This window comes from Leiobunum rupestre, chromosome 8 (assembly GCF_980474605.1).
Source record: "Leiobunum rupestre chromosome 8, qqLeiRupe1.1.hap1, whole genome shotgun sequence".
Classification (NCBI taxonomy): Eukaryota; Metazoa; Arthropoda; class Arachnida; order Opiliones; family Sclerosomatidae; genus Leiobunum; species Leiobunum rupestre.
The window spans coordinates 36930660-36948078 of NC_143391.1; the positions used below are offsets into that span (position 1 = coordinate 36930660).

General features: G+C 36.8%; 1 protein-coding gene across 2 annotated transcripts in view; it reads right to left on the reverse strand.

Moving 5' to 3' along the window:
• LOC149933333 (uncharacterized) overlaps positions 1-17419 on the reverse strand; it is a 33426-nt gene that overhangs the window by 11506 nt on the left and 4501 nt on the right. For both annotated transcript variants that reach the window (XM_090155206.1, XM_090155205.1), the window contains exons 2-4: positions 13073-13275; positions 11234-12351; positions 9422-9591 (exon numbers count right to left, since the gene is read on the reverse strand). In XM_090155206.1, the coding sequence (XP_090011332.1) occupies positions 9422-9591; positions 11234-12351; positions 13073-13265 (1481 nt within the window). In that variant the 5' untranslated portion in view covers positions 13266-13275. The remainder of the gene's footprint in view (positions 1-9421; positions 9592-11233; positions 12352-13072; positions 13276-17419) is intronic.

Genomic DNA, 17419 nt, shown 5'->3' on the forward strand with positions numbered 1-17419 from the left:
ACCAAATGGAAGCTGGGCAGAATACCGGAGATACATCCTGGCGCAGACGGTTGTGTAAGAGTGGCCACCGTCAAGACAACTGACCGTGTGCTGAAGCGACCCATCAATAAATTATGCTTACTACCAATGGAATAATGTAATCTGAATAATTAAAAGGAGATTTTAAGGACACCGGAATGTTCGCCACTACACGTTTTTATTATTTGTAATGTGTTTTTTAATCGCAGAGTAAGATGATTGTTATCTAAACTTTATTTTTATATTCTGATTTTCTGTATAAATATCATGGCCTTTCAATTTATGGGCAGTATTGTTTAATATTCGAAGTAGACATGAACGATCAAAAAATTACTGTTCGGTACTTTTAATTCGTGAGTTATTATTTATGTCACTTACTGGGTTGGTATGCGCAACATTATTGCGATGTTACAATTTTCAACAATTAACTTGTTGTTTTCTATGGCTTGAAACTTGACCATAATAAGTACATAGTACTGGAAATTATTTAAATATCACAAAATTATAGTTATTTTATACTTGGGTTATAACTTAAAAGTTGAATTTCCATATATAACCCCTCAAATACTTCATTACTTAGGTAATTTTTAAATAGTTTGTATGAATAGTTAAGCCTTGTCGGATTTTAGATTTGACGTCTTTTAAAACAATTTTCGCGGCGGGAAATTCGAACACTTGATAATTACTTAATGCTGAATTATATTTGATTAATGTAAAAAGATATTTATTTCATTTTTCAATTATTATTTAAAGTTGTTACATATCAATAATTTTTGTATAAATTACCCAAAAATGCCTTAGAGTTGTGTTCCCTATGGCACATCTGTAAAGGGCAAAACACCTAGAGTGTCTTTCCAGAGTCTCCTTCTGATGGGGCGTTGAGAGGCATGTGGCTAGAAAATATCTCTCGGGATAATTTTCAAATAAATGACAGATCAGAATCGAGCGTTGTATGTAGTTTACACTTTTGTGAAACAGATTACCGTAAAGGTCTTAAATTACGAAAGCTGGAAAAAACGGTAATACCTACGGTATTCCCACGGTATCCAAATTATATGATACCAAATGCTTTGAGTAAAGAATTATATAATTAGCGAATAAGTAGATTAGTCCATGATGAAAAGGGATAATAAAGCTAAACCCTAAACAAATTTGAAGAAATTTAAAAACTTCAAATTTGTTTAGGGTTTAGCTTCATTATCCCTTTTCATAATGGACTTATCTACTTATTCGCTAATTATATATTCCTTTACAATGCAGTCCATAGGTGGTTCCTTTTAACTTAATACTAATCTCCACCACTCTCCCCCTATTCGGCTTTCCGTTGCTTTGAAACTCGTTTTGAAATTTTTCATATTTAGGCTTAGTTTCTCTATTCGGTGTTATAGTCGCAAGCCAGATTTCCCGCACGGTACTGACGAGTCCCAAATAGGACGAAACCAGTCTACTGTTGGAATTTCTGGCTATTTAATTTAGTGCAGTCCATAGGTGGTTCCTTTTAACTTAACTTTGAGTAAAGAGCCTGACAGGCAACGAACCACTTTTAAATTGGCAAGTTTGGCTTACGTAGCTGGTTTTGTGGTACAGTAAATGGAGCAAGCTGAATTTTGTAGCTTGTGTCTCGAGTGCATTTCCGTACCCCCTGCTCAAATTCACCACTTTTAGACCTAATTAAAACATACGACCGAGGAGGCCTTAGTTACCCAATTAAGGATTGTGTAATGGTTCCTTCTGTAGTGTTGAGCTTCATTGAGGCAGCAGTTCCTTATTTACGAGAATTAGCGAAAATATTGAAGCTCACGTGTTGCTGAGACTTACCAGGTGTCCAATTTTGCAGTGCCTCAATATCTGCCAAATTTATCTGTGACAAAATGATACCACCCGTAGTTGATAACATAACTAGGACAATTTTATTTGAGAAAGTAAAGGAACTAGTTTACAAGCCTCAATCGAGAAAACTTCTGAAAATGTTAAGGGCTTTCATTTTCATTATGGATGTTCATATTTTGATCACCATACACCAGTGATATTTCATTGTTTTCCTGAAGTTTTCCAGGATTCTTTCATATCCACCAAAGTTGAGCATGCTTTTCATCCCCCACAACCCCTCACTCGGCCTTGGCAGAGGCGGGAAGAGTCAACCGTAAATTTCGCACTTGACTGACTTTACCATTGAATTTGGAATAATACTGCTAGAATTACAATTACGATTTCGGTTGCCATGGTTACGCGGGACCTGTTCTGAGAAGACTGTACGAAATTCATCTTTATAATTAGGCGGTAGCGCCATCTATATTTTGTAAAGTTATATGATTCGCGCAAAAATTCAATTGCAATATAGTTTCCACCACTAGAGACAGATGCCGCCACGGTTGAACGATATAGTTGAAAAAGTCTCCATATTGAACGAAATTGGTCCCGCGCCAGCCAGATTTAGTTGTACCTCTATTTATTCCCAACTCAATGGACTTTACACTCATTTTGCCACCGAACGTTCGAGCCCCTTTAACTTTTACGTCAAACAAATTATTTCATAAAGATATTAAAAGTATTTTTATGTTCGTTACACTAAAATTTTAGTTGCATCACTTTAAATATCAGTTTAATAGTTTATCTACTTGCCATCAAATAGTTTAAAATCCAACCCAAAACGATTGATGAAACATTCCACGTCGTTTTGTTTACATTCCATTCTAAGCACGTGATTTTCACTGGCGCCTGAGCGGTGGCACTTTTGGAAATAGTCGATCTCGGCGGGAAAAATGAATTATAATATTTTGAAAAGGGTTGTAAATCATGCAAAAAGGTTTATTCTACCTCTGACATCGACGAATATATCGAATAGCTTTCAATAAATTCCTTAAAGTAACGAAACACCATAATCGTTCCATTCGATTCAATGCTAATAGTTAGGTCCGGAGGGGGCGCTAGCGGCAAAAAGCGAATTTCGCTATTTTTGATTTTTTGGGCAGGCCGCCTGGTGCGAGCGTAGTGAGCTCGCGAAGTTGGCCATGCCCCTGGGAATTTTCACCCCTCCCAAACTGACACACTTTTCGCGCATGTCCGTTTCCGATTTCCGGCCGGTAGCCGATTTTCATCGAAAGAGGGTTAACGGCAATCGTTTCCGCGTTTTGGCTTCTGTGGGATATCCCTGTGTTTAGTTAATACAAGGGCTTAGGGACTGTCTCAGTCCTAAATCCCTAATATGCTTCGCCTGAAATAACGTCTGCTTATGAACACTATCTACAAATTTCGACAAAAGAGGGCGTAGCAATAGATTTTGGTTGGTTTTCTATATTATCCGGAAACTATATAGGTATACACTTGGAATGTCTAAGTAAGATTTTTACGGCCGAGATGAAGCTCGTAGAAATGGGCGTGTCTTAAAGCGGGAAAACTCACGATCTCGAAAAACTCTCGCGCCTCGCTACCCTAATTCTACGAAAACTCGTCATTAAGCCTAGTATTAGCTTACCTGATTGTCTCTTTATAACCATACAAATACATGAAATTAGGCATCACGGCTATTTTTAACAATAGGTTTTTTTTTGGGTTTTGTTTTTTTTTGTGTATTATTTGTCAAGGATTACAATAATGCAAAAAGTTTTAACCGCAATTTATTATTTAGAAAGATATGATAAATTTAAAATTGTTACTTGCCAGTAATTTTTACCTCGGAAAATACGACATATTTCGAGATTTTTGTACGTGTTGAATGAGGTAAGACTGATGACGAATTAGATTTAACGACAAGATATTACTAAATTTTTAAAACGTGAGCAAACCGAAAATGTGTTTTCTACGGCGAATTCAATTCGCTAGATACTAGGTACGATTTCACTGGATACGATGTCCGTAGGTGGGGTTAATATATGCATCCAGGAGGAGGGAAAACTCCTTCGTGTGGGATCGATTCATCTCTCAGTCGCTCTCCCTTTAATTCGCACCACAAGAGACTATACTAGGTACTGTCCTCTAGGTCGCGTTATAGATGGCACAGCTTGATTAGCAAGAATGGGGTTGTGGTGGCGCCGCGTGCCCCCAGCGCGGCGCTCAAGCGAAGCGAGTTCGCGGCGCCGTGAGGTGCCAATACTTCGTTTACGAGTCCAATTTTTTCTTTTAGTTTGGAACTTGCTTATAGGTTGTAGTTTTGCTTTAGACAGAGAAATTATGTTTTGCTTTTCCTTTCGGTTACTTTACCTAGTCAAAATTTCACTGCGGTTGTGTTGTTGTGCGTTCTTCTGGTTCTCTTTAACTAAATTTTTCTTACATTAAATTTAGTTATATCTTGCCGTGAAATATATTTCGTCATCAGTCCTACCTCATCCAACACGTACAAAGATCTCGGAATATGTCGTATTTCCCGTTGTAAAAATTGCTGGCAAGTTACAATTTTACATTGATCGTATCTTTCTAAATAATAAATTGCGGTTAAAACGTTTTGCATTATTGTAATCCTTGACAAATAATAAACCAAAAAAAAATAAAACAAAGAAAATTAAAAAATCCCGGTATGACTACACTTCTTTCGCGAAGAACATTATAATTACTTTAAAATATTAAGTACGATAACAAATTGAGGTTTTTAAATCCATTGTTTTATAAGCCTATTTTGCGCGGGAAGATCGCCTATTTGTTACCATGACGACGCATTCTTTTCGCGTCAAACCTCGAGCCAATGAATTTGAAATATCGTGTTACGTCTAAGGCTGGTTCACACGGGCAGTGTTTTCCTGATTTTTTCTATTTTCTCGTTTTACCACCTTTTCCCGTTGTTCTGGCGCACGGGAAAACGACTGTACACACGGACAAAATTTAACGTATTTTCCGCCGTCAGCGCTGCCGGTAAACGAGAAAACGGAGAAAAAAATGTTGAAATATCTCTACTTTATTTTCCCGGTTTTTGAAGCTCTTTGAGTTCAACTAATCAGCGAGCGTTTAAGGAGCGATTTTGAAAGTTTTTAAAAAGTCGCTTTAAAAGTAGGCTTAAGAATTTTGGCGTCTACCACGTGACGGCATAACGCTCGCTGACTGGTCGAGCCCAATGCCCCTCAAAAAAAGGTTATCCGTTTCCAAGGTTAGTAGACAAGCAGTATATAAGGTTGCGTAAGCTCAAGCAATAAGGAGATAAGAAATTTAAGATTTAGAAACCTTTTAGCAGACTACACAACATTGTACATTCGGTTATGGCCTCGAATGTACGAGTTTTAAGGTTCTTACATTATGGTAAGTTATTAATATTATTATTATTATTTAATATTTTCACTGAAGTAAATCAATATTAAATAATATAGGATATATGTTATTAGTTTTTTTTTTAAATTTACGCTACGATATTTATTTAGAACTTGTTTCATTGAAACCTTCAGACTGGCCAAGGACAGAGTTTAAATTAAAATTTTGTTATTGTTATTAATCTGAGAGCATATTCAAACTTCTAATTTTTCTATGTTCATTTAGCGATAAAGGGCTGAAGATATAAAATGCCTGGAACAAGGTGTGCTGTGGCTTTATGTGATAATAGCCTACAGAAGACTCGAAAAAGCCAAGAAACAGCCCACATTATTTATCACACTTTTCCCAAGGATAAAGCAATATGTAGGATATGGATTGCCAAGTGTCAACGTAAAGACAGTTTTAATCACCGCACGAGTCGCATTTGTTCGGAGCATTTTATTTCATTGATTATAAGAGAGACCTGCAATCAGAACTATTAGGTTTACCACTGAAACATCTTCTAAAACCAGATGCTGTACCATCCAAAAACCTAAGGGACTCTTTAGACGAGGTTGGGTGTCATCTACAAACAAGTAGCATTAGTAGAAAATCAAGAGCTGATAGAAAAGGTCGTGTACGTCTAGTGAATGAACTGATTAGTAATAAAACAACTACAAGTCCTAATGAAGCTATTAATGAAAACCAAAGTATTAATCTCCCAATCTCTGCTAAAGATTCAATTAAGGAAATAGCTAGTCATTCAAGTTCAACAACACCTTTAAGCAGCGAGTGCAAATGTAAAAAAAGAGATAAAATATTGGAGAATATAAGAAGGGATAAGAATAATCTTGCAAGAAGCTACAGCAATTTAAAGTTAAAGAATATAAAGTTATTGTAGAAAATAAACGAATTACAAACACAATTAGCCCAGGAAAAACTTATAAGAAAACATGCTACCAAAAGATTTAAAGCGCAAGATCAATATAGCAAGAAGACTGCAGCGGATAAGGCAGAAGCGGAAAGACTTTTGAAAAAAGTGTTTTCAGAAACCCAAATAAAGATCCTAAGTGGTAAGAAACAATTCAAGTGTTCACACGAAGACCTTTCAAAGGCATTTACGCTGCGATACTACAGTAAAAGGGCTTACAATTACGCAAGAACTGTTCTTAAATATCCCCTACCTTCAATATCAACTCTTCAAAAGTATGCGTCAAAACTTAGCATTGGTGAAGGGATTTTGAAAGATATTCTTAATATTATGAAAGTAGCTGGGGAGCATCTTTCTCCATTGGAGAGATTGGCAGTATTAACATTTGACGAAGTCAAAATTAAATCTTGGATGGAGTATGACCAAAAAAATGACCAAATTATCGGACCTCATTCTCAGATGCAAGTAGCTATGGTGCGAAGTTTGTTTGGAAAATGGAAACAACCAGTCTACATTGATTTTGACCAAAAAATGACAAAGAAAATTCTATTTGACATAATTACTAGCCTAATGACGTCGGTTACACTGTTGTATCATGCGTTAATGATATGGGTGGCGGAAATATGGGCCTCTGGAGAGAATTAAGCGTATCAGTTAATAGAAGTTGGTTTAGTTACCCAGTTTTAGACAGAAAAATCTACATGTTTGCTGACGCTCCACATGCTTTGAAACTTACTCGTAACTGGTTTTTGGACGGAGGTTTCATACTAAATAGTGTAGAAATTTCCAAATCACCAGTAGAACATCTACTAAATAGAGACAAGAATGAAGTCAAAATGTGCCCAAAATTGAGGAAAGACCATTTAGAATGTCAAGGTCCGCAACGACAAAATGTCAGAAAAGCTGCCGAACTAATGTCACACTCTGTTTCAACAGCCAGGGCTTCGACATTTAAAGGGGCTCCAAAATTCGGTGGCAAAAAAAAAGAAAATTGAGCATTCTTTTCATTCCCCCCCCCCCCTCACTCGGCCTTGGCAGAGGCGGGCAGAGTCAACCGTAAATTTCGAACTTTACTGACTTTACACACATTTTGCCACCGAACTTTGGAGCCCCTTTAAAGCCTGAAATTAGCAAGTATGAAACTGAAGAGGTCATTGATGCAACTGCGAACTTTATTTCCACCATAAACGACTGGTTTGATGTAATGAATTCATATACCAAGCATAATTCAAAACCAACAAAATGCGCGTACGGTGTTGAATTAAGAAAACAAAATTCTTCACTCGATAAAATGAAAGACACTATGGAGAAAATGCTGTGCGCCAAAAAAAAAGAGCTCGCAACTATTCCAGAAAGGAATCATAATTTCAATCCAATCCCTGAAATCATTATTTTACGATCTGAAGAGTAGTCACAACATTGAATATTTACTAACCCACCGCTTAAACCAAGACTGTTTGGAGAATTTTTTCTCACAATTGCGTACCAGAGGGGGTCTGGACGATCACCCCACCCCACTGAATGCTATATATCGTATTCGTATGATAATTCTTGGAAAAAATCCAGGTTCAACAAATATATTGACTTCAAATACAATATGCCTGAAGTTCCTACTGAACCTTCAAATGATCGCCAGTTTCTGTTAGGTGAAAATACTAGTCCTCTAACACCTACAATAGGTAGTGAAAATATTTTTCATCCTGAACAACGTATTTTAGGATCACCGTTGAATGTTTTAAATAGTACCGTTAGCCCAAATAATCAACAGAATAACAATAGTGCCTGCGCTTTAGTGAAAGATAGCAATGAGAAAGATATTAATGAGTATGAGTTTGACACTTGTTACGAAGGAGCTTTAGAAATTTTGGCTGGATGGGTTGCAAAAGGAAATTATGAACTTTACCCTGATTTAGACTTGGTTTTATACGATACTCCAAATATAAGTGAGCACGATTATTCCTTTCCTTCTTGGACAAAAAGGTTATCTTTAGGCGGATATATAACTCCATCAGTTTCATTTTTGAAAGATGTTAAATGTTTTGAAAATAAATTCAAAGATTACCACCCCAAAAATAAATTAAGTAAGGAGAAAGGGATTGTTTCTAACTTATCTCGTGTAATAAAGGAAAAATGGCCGCAATATCCCTTAAATGTAATTTCATCATTTGTTAAAATACGGACTATAATCAGAATGGACTATTTAAACTTTGTTATGGTTGACGAGTCGAGAAAGAAGGGAAAAAAATGGAAAAAGATACTTACTTAGCTTTTTACACAGCTATCACAGTTATAACAAGGCGTAAAAAGATAATTAAGTATCTTTTTCCGCCTTGTTATAACTGTGATAGCAACACTACCTAGTCATTGTCATTAAAATTTAAGAGTTCCTAAAGTAGTTTTAAAACTTAAGTATATTCTATTACTTAAGTTGAACAATATTTTAAATGTTTAATGTTATCTCATTTATAATAATTTCTCATTTTCGTTACTGTGTTTTGATATTTCATATTGCCATAAGAAACATTTATTTTTACTGAAAGAAAAGATCTCACAAATTTTAAACATTTGATAATAAATCCGTTAATATAATTAAGAATTTATAATTATATGTTTTACTTCTTTAAAAAATTTAGTCTAATCTAACATACACCACTTGTCTACTAACCATGATATTAAATACTCCCGCCATAGCTTCGACCATATTTCTATTGGATAATGGGTCTCTTGATGACGTCACTCGCGGAGCGAACAGCACCGCCGCTGGAAAATGTTTAAAAAAAATCCCAGTCGGGCAACGTTGATCCGTTTCCTCGTTCCTCGGCGGCGGCAGCGCTCGCTGTGATAAAATCCGGCAAATTTTGTCCGTGTGTACAGTCGTGTTCCTACGCGCCAGAACCACGGGTAAAACTAGAAAATATAGAAAACCAGGAAAACACTGCCCGTGTGAACCAGGCTTTACACTTGACGTTGTTAAGCCCCGCCTTTTTCTCGACGCGCTTTCGTATCACCGTCCCAATGGAACCTTAGACATTCCAAGTGTATACCTCTATAGTTTCTGATATTATTAATACTCCCGTTTTATAGTTATGTTGGTATTAATTTAGGCGTCGAATTTATTGGACTGCAAACAAAACTAATTTGAAATCATCGGTTGCCCTCAGTATCTGAGGTAGTTTTTCTACTAGGTAGAAGTTTAAAGGCTCTTTAAACGGATATGTGTAGGAGGGTACGGTTTGTAAAAAATAACTCCAACATTACTTTCTATAGGCTCTCTTGCACTGTTCTCGACGAGCTCTACTAGTTATTTCCATTTTGCATTCCTCCAAATCTTGAAACTCTTGAAGAAATCGATCTTTCTTCTGTTGGTTTTCTTTTTGCTCCATCCATACCTGGAAGGCCTCGTCCGAAGACGGGCAGTTGGAATTGCCCTAGAAAAATACAAGCCCATTTACTTTTTCCCAGCGGAAATGAGAAAGAAGAATCGTTCGTAGTAGACCACCATTACACTCGCGTTCAGGACATTCCCTTTTCCTTGTGCCTCATGGACGTCTTGCAGATGGGGCAACGCTGGTTATATGGATATACAACCTACGGCAGTTTGAAGCTGTTCTAAAAGGGAGTAGGAACTAAATCGAAAATTTATCTGCTAACACGTCCTACGACTACTTTTTAACTTAATTAGTGCAAAACGGCCTAGCTTCGGTTATATCTGGTGGCAGAAATGTAAAATTCGTTGATTCACTCAATGACGTAGAATAAAGAGATCCAAACAAATCTGTGATTCGCGGGACACGTTTTATTTGAGAAGGAGAATTAGGCTTAAGTTTCAACTTTATCCAATCGTGTTGGCGCCATCTGTTTCTATAAACAGACACTTGCAACATATATTAAGGTTTAGTTTTCCAATAACACGATAGATGGCGCCAACACGATTTGATTAAGTTCATTTACTAGGCCTAACTCTCCAACTCAACAAATACTGTTCCGCGAAACGGTAGGTCCTGGAAGGCGGATTTGGATCTCTATTTATTCTACCTCATTGGATCCACCATAAAAACTCGGGTCTCTAAAAAGTGTTATTTCCCCAACGAATAACCAGCACGCGGTAAAACTTTTTATTATAGAAAAAAGACTGCAGTATCGTTGCCTGTTAATTGTTTCGATTCTTTCAATGATAAATTGCAGTACCGACAGTCATTGGCATTTCACCTTGATGGAATTGAAAAACTGTAATCGCTATCTCAGGCATACATAAAACGAGATAAAATGTAACTCGCTAATGAATTGTTTTTTATTAATATTCAAATTAGTTTGTTAATATTTATATTAATATTAGTTCGTTAATATTTATATTAATATTAGTTCGTTAATATTTATATTAATATTAGTTCGTTAATATTAATATTTATATTAGTTTGTTAATATTTCTATTAATATTAGTTCGTTAATATTTATATTAATATTAGTTCGTTAATATTAAGATTTATATTAATATTAGTTCGTTAATATTAAGATTTATATTAATATTATTTCGTTATTATTAAGATTTATATTAGTTCGTTAATATTTCTATTAATATTAGTTCGTTAATATTTCTATTAATATTAGTTCGTTCATATTTATATCAATATTAGTTCGTTAATATTTATATTAATATTAGTTCGTTAATATTTATATTAATATTAGTTCGTTAATATTAAGATTTATATTACTTCATTAATATTATTTGTTTTAATCGCTTAGAGATGGTGCGAGGCGAAAATAAACCCTACTCCGAGGGCGGGACTCCTGTGACCCTTCAGCCACTGGTGAAACCGATGTCCCCTCCCATTCGCGACTTCAGTAGGCTTTATTTCTAAATATTACTACTTTTAATGAATTTAATTTTATAGAAACTTCTAATAAAGGGAATCTACCACTAGGTTAACAGCAGCTAGAGGTGATTAGCGCTATAGTTACGTTAAAAACAAGTTTTAGCCCGTGATAGTAGACGATTTTTCGATTGAATTCCGAGTTCCGACTGCCTTTAATTTTTGATCCAACAGTTTATAGCAATTAGAGCGTATTTACTTGTTTATTATGGGTTTTCCTGTCGTTTTTATTAAATATTCGTGTCTTCTGCGTTTCGCTGTTTTTTTTCGCGTCGAGCCAGGCTTTAAACGCTAATTCAGCTTCTTCCTTTTTCTTTCTCCGGTGCTCTTCGAGATCGTTCTCTTTCAGTTTCTTCTGAAACTCTTCTAGTTGCTTTAACTTACGGAACTCCCGCTTAAGTTCCTCTGTCACGCCATACTTCGATCTGGCGTTTCCTTTGTACGAAGGCAGGCATTTGTCCGGTTTCGTCGGTCGCGAATTAGCGGAGCCCATATTTTTCGAAATAACGCTAATTGACGACGAAGGTCGGCCAGACAGGTTCAGAGGTGGCGCGCGAAGGATTGTTGCGCACGCCGCGCTTTTGGAACGGTTCCTTTCGTGGGACTTAATTCCGTTGGATATGTTGGAGGAACTTTGCTGACAATTGACTTCCGATTTGGGGGTGTTTTTATTATTTGAGAGGTTTTCGTTGTACCGTTCCACTTTATCTTCAGTTCGCTTAATGATTGCGATACTTGATTCATTGGTACTGCTAGTTTTTGGGTCTTTAGCCGTCTCTAAATTTGTTGAAGGGGCGACCATCGCGCGCGGAGATTCCACGGATACACTCTCCTCTTCGCCGCTTTCATCTTTCTTTTCAGAGTCATTCGCATTTTCATTTTGACGCGTATCTTCTTGGTTTGTTTTATGGGCTTTTTCAGTGTCTCTTTCGTTTTCATTGGCTTCGTCCTTATCTTCGTACTCGTATATTTCTTCCGTCAATTTCCCGTCTACGTAGTCAGTGTGGTCTCCTTCATAGGTCTGTTCTCCGTCGTAGGTCTGGTCTGGGTCGTAGTTTTCCGATGAGTAAGGATGGTTATTCATGTTTTCGTCTACGTATTCGTCGAAGTCGTCATCGTCGTCGTAGTCCGCGTCGAAGTAATTATAGTGGTTGAAATAAGAACGAACGGGTGAAATGGGCACGACTAGATCGACCACCGATTCCTTGAATCGGACTTTTCGCATTCGGTCCGATTCAATCGGTGTACTGTCATCGTTGAAGCGGCTGTTCACTTCTTTCAGTTTCCCGATGATATCGTACTGAGGGTCGTCATAGGCTAAAGACAAGAAGAAATGAATAGAAAAATTTGATGTTAGCTTGTTTTGTATCCTGAACAAAATTTCACCATTTTTTAAAGGGACGCAACGGAGTTGGAAGTTTACTAGTTTCCCGCGCGGGCTTCAGAAAAATCGCCGATTATCATTATCAAGATTTTCTATAGCAGATTTTTAAACTCAGGTGAGGCCCTTTGAGTATTACAAAAATTTCCCACGTATAAGCATAGCCCCAGGGGCTGGTATGTACCATTTGATGCCCCTCGGTTCAATGTTATTATGGGGTCTGTTTAGCACTTCCTCGAGACTTAAAAGAAAATGTTTCAATGTTACGTCTATATGATTGGTGCAATCCGAGGGGCTAACCACTCTTAGAAAGTCTGTACACCGGATTACACTTAGATTACCACTGCCAAAGGCAGGGACTTCAAAGATTACGCGTAATCCCATTAGTGCAGTCAAAGGTACGGCTCTGTACACCGATTACGCGGAGTGATCATCCCCTCGGTGCAATCAACTTTCAAGAGGTTCGGAAGAGGTGGAGCTACTGGATTTTCACTCAAAATTGTTGAAACGCCGGTGTAGCCCTTATAAAAAATATAAAGCATCTGTCTGGGGTATTTCACCTTATAATTGATGCAAATAATTTAAAGCTATACGTATCCAATAGGGTTATACAAGTTACGCCAACAAGTCAATAAAAAATTAAGTTTTATGTTATACCGGAAAATCCTTCTTCAAAACCATCGTCAAGTTCTTCCAATCCAAGCTTTCTGTAAAGAGTTTGAAGTTCTTGGGTGGCTTTCCTTTGATCGTCGGTGAAGTTGTAGTCGTCATCTAGAGTAGGGTTGCAAGCGCTGCTGCTATCTCCATTATTGTTTCCCACAATCTCAGTGTCAGCGCTCAGATCTTTCATTTAGTCTCTCCTGTGGCTTAATTAAATTAGGTCAATACAATATCTTACGGAAACAACGAGGTGCTATTCACTCCCTGTAATCGCTGTACAAGACTGTACTAAAGTGATTGCGTAACTGATTACAGATTTAGCATTACCAAAGGCTGTACTCAGTTTCATATGTGTGTAATCGGTGTACAGAGTCTTAGGGAGTGGTTAGCCTCTCAGGGAAACAATTCTCGAAATGAATGGAAGTTGAATATAGTTTGAGAAGCGCTACATTCAGGTGCAATCTTAGGAAAGGGATTCAAATTGTAATAGAAAAATCTCTTTTAAATAATTCGCAATTGACTTTGTTTACCACTAGCAGGTTCTATGATAAACAGAAACGTCGACCATCGAAATTCGAGATTCCCAAAACAAAATTAACTTGTAATTCCCTTCCTGACTCGATCACTCGGGATTCTAGTGTTGCCCAATATAAAGGGCTTTTAAAGAAACATTTTTTTAATTTAAATTCTTTCAATTTCAATTTATAATCAAGTTATTATTTTTTTTCGGATTACGATTGTACTAGGAGCTGAATGGTTTTATGTCCTAGCTCGTCAAACAACCTTTGTCCAAAATGAAGTAGACTTTTTCATGTCTACGTTTTCAACTATGTATAAAAGCTTTAAAACTTAAGTAGTAACAAGTGATAAGCCTCATTACTTCAATCTTTCAATAAATATCTTGCGACCGCGCGGGCTTGTGAAAGTCGATATAATTTAGGTATTTTCAAATTCCATACCCATTTCATCGTCCGTTTAATCCGTCAATTAATAGTGGACGAATACTTTTCATTATTAAAATTTAATTTCCTTTTATCGATTTACCAATAATAGAACTATCGTACGATATTTGCAATGGCCATCGGAAAAAAGGCTAGTTTCGCTTCTACACATAAATACAGCTTCGTTTGACACAACACGCAACAAGATGCATCGTGACCTTGCCACTACAGCTTGTATTTAATCAATATAGGTTCGTTTTGAAGGTAAACTTTAGAGACGCTTCTTACTATAGCTATTACGATAAACCCTAGTGCACGCGTTTTAAAACTAGTTCATGGATACCGTAATGATTTTTTGCCAGAAGGTTAAGGTGCAGCGCTACTGACGCTTCGGGCCCTTGACCCTCCTTGTTGATTGTTTGTATAATTTGCAATATTGTACTGTAAAGGTTTCCATAACCATTAGCGAAACGAACAAAAGGGATTTCAAAAAGCGTTATTACAGCCGATAAATCAATATTATTTTCAAAAGAATTTGCTACGAGACAACGGAGTTTAGTAAGAGCAGAATATATTACGAGATAAGTAATCCCCTCCCTATACTACGAACTTTATTCGCGTGAAACATGCACCTTGGCAAGTACCCGTTGGATTTTTCAAAATGCGTTTCGGAAACGTTTTATTAAAATTATTACATCGGGAAAAGATGTTTTATTAATAAGTGAATATCCCTACACCGGTGGTATGTTCAGCCGTAATGAATAGTAAACATCGGTGGTGGGAAAATCACGTCCATTGGAAACTACCTAGAACCTACGAAGATACATGTTTCAATTTTGTACCGTAAATAGTTATTTCTCTCATTACAGATATGGTTTATACTTTTGATAATGAGTATAGCTTCATGTTATATACATGTGTCAAATAATCGAAATAATTACTGTTAGCATAAGTCTATAATAATGTTCCATAAGTTTAATATTTTACTGAGAGCTAGTAACGGAGTGACGTCATCACCAGACGGAAATCTCCCCCTAGCGAGACGGTGTCAAAGGCTACGTGTGACGCGTTTGCGAGCAGACGCAAAACGGCAACAAAGCCCGTAATGCAGTCTGTCTTGTGAATAGCTCTCAGTAAATCTTTTGCATGTGAAGAATAGGAAGTGTCACACTTATGTAACAATATTATACACTTATGCTGTTAGCTATGCATGAGCACCATGAGGTGACGTTGAATTTACGACATACCCAAAAATGATAAGCGACTCTAGCGAGAAAATACCCAACTTAAAACTCATTCTAGAAATGGCTGTCAGTAAAACATGCTGAAGATAGGGAACTGACGCTCTTATATAAATATAGTTATATATTGATGATATACGTTTGTGGATTTCACTCTTATGAGTGGCGTTGACGTAGGGGAGACTGGGAAATTTCCGGATATGGTGCCAACTAGGAGCAACGAACACAGCAGCCCACACAATGAGAGCGCAACCCGTCAAAAGTCTTGGATTTTCTTGGGTACGATTTTCATAGGTTAGACGCTTTAGCCCCCGTAAAACGTTCAGCGTAAAGGTTAGTCCAATGAAATTTGTACACAACATGGCGTTAGCGTGTTTAAAGGTTAGCTGCGTTCTCCTTATGGGCCTAAAGTTATATTTCCACTACGTGTCAGAACCTGTTCAAAATGCACCGTGACCCTGGAGAAAGGGGGGGGGGAACTGTGGCATGATTTATGAAGTCTAGCTGTGGCGCTGCCGTACAACGCCAAAGCGTCACGGTGCTGCTTGAGCAAGTTTTTCCACATCGGTTTCAACACCCCACTTTTATTGCCCCAATAAACTGTTTTTCTATTTACATATCAAACATTTTTCTAGGGCTAAAATAGTTTTAGTGCTTTAGGTTGATTAATTACCACAGTCTCATAATATACTTTATTTCATAACACGAACAATAGAGTTTGCGATAAAAATAAATTAAAATGTGGTTTGCTATATTTTCTCTAAGCTGGATTTCTTAGGATGCTTTTAAACTCAGGTAACGCGTAGTGGTTTTTCGGTTTTCGAAGAATTAGGCGAGTCTTCTAAAATTTGAAAAGCGAGGACCTGGGTAACTAGGCATTAGACAATCCTATTCCTAGGCAAGTTCTTCAAAATCTAATTATATACAGCATTTTTGAAAAGATTGATTGAAGCGTGTCCTTATTTACTAATTATTTTTAAAATTTATAAAGTAATATTCAAAGAAATTAAAAAAATTCTGAAAATTATGTAATAACAGAAAGAGGGAAGTAACCATCTAGGAAATTAAAATAAAACATGTACCATCAAAGGCTTAATGCAGATTCCGATCATTCCGTTGGGCGTTAATTTCCGCCAAATCGCGATATTTTTTATTTTCAATACAGCGACAATAAAGTCAATGACTCAGCGGTAAACAATTCGCCTGTTATAAATATGACCCGGCTTCGATTGTTGGCCACGACCGGGTTTTATTGTTAAATAATTAATTAATTTTAATTTAATTTATAAATATCAAAAATAATATAGAATAAATTGGCGGTAATACGTTTATAAAATCGTAAAGGAAAACGGACTTTCGCCAAAGCTGTTCTAAATAGCATTGTATTGAATTTCTTCTACGCAATAACTTAAATCGAACACGAAATTTATATTTAAATTGGAAAAAAAAGTAAAATTCTATTGACTATTAATATACGCTTCCGCTTAAGCTGAATTTCTATTTTTCAGTGAAGTGTAATAAGCGTCGCGTCGGTGGTTCTATGCAGGAGGGCTCCGGTTCAAAACCCGCACGATGCTATAGCAAATTTATAATATGACGTATACCGTGAATATTTGGTGGAAACCCTGCCATTCGGATGTTTAGACGTTTACCGTAACCCTAAGCGTTCGGTCCGCCTCAAAAGTTAAAAAATAGAAGTTGGAGAGAATAAACCCCGTACATACAAAACACAAACACAACACCCACACACGTCACAACACGAACACACATAAACATTACAAAAACACGAATTCGAATACAGGCGTTTTAATAAAAATAAACCCTTTTCCAAAATTCAAGAAACTGCGAACATTTTAACACGATACTACGAACGCGTTTCCACAACCAGACAGACATATAAATTCGTTGATCGAAAGAGATATATTAAAAGCTTCTGAGACTGATGGTAATAATAGCAAATTCCGGAGTAGTGCCTCTTTACTTTCGTACGAAAACCGTCAAGAGTTGCTTGGCCCAAAAATATTTTAAATTGATAGTGCTAATTTTTGTTACTAAAAATAAATGAAACATGTTTATGCGACATTTTCTAGGGGCGTCCTCATTCTCCATTTTCTATAAACAACGACACGAGCCTAGACTCCCCGTTGAGGGTCAGTGGGAAT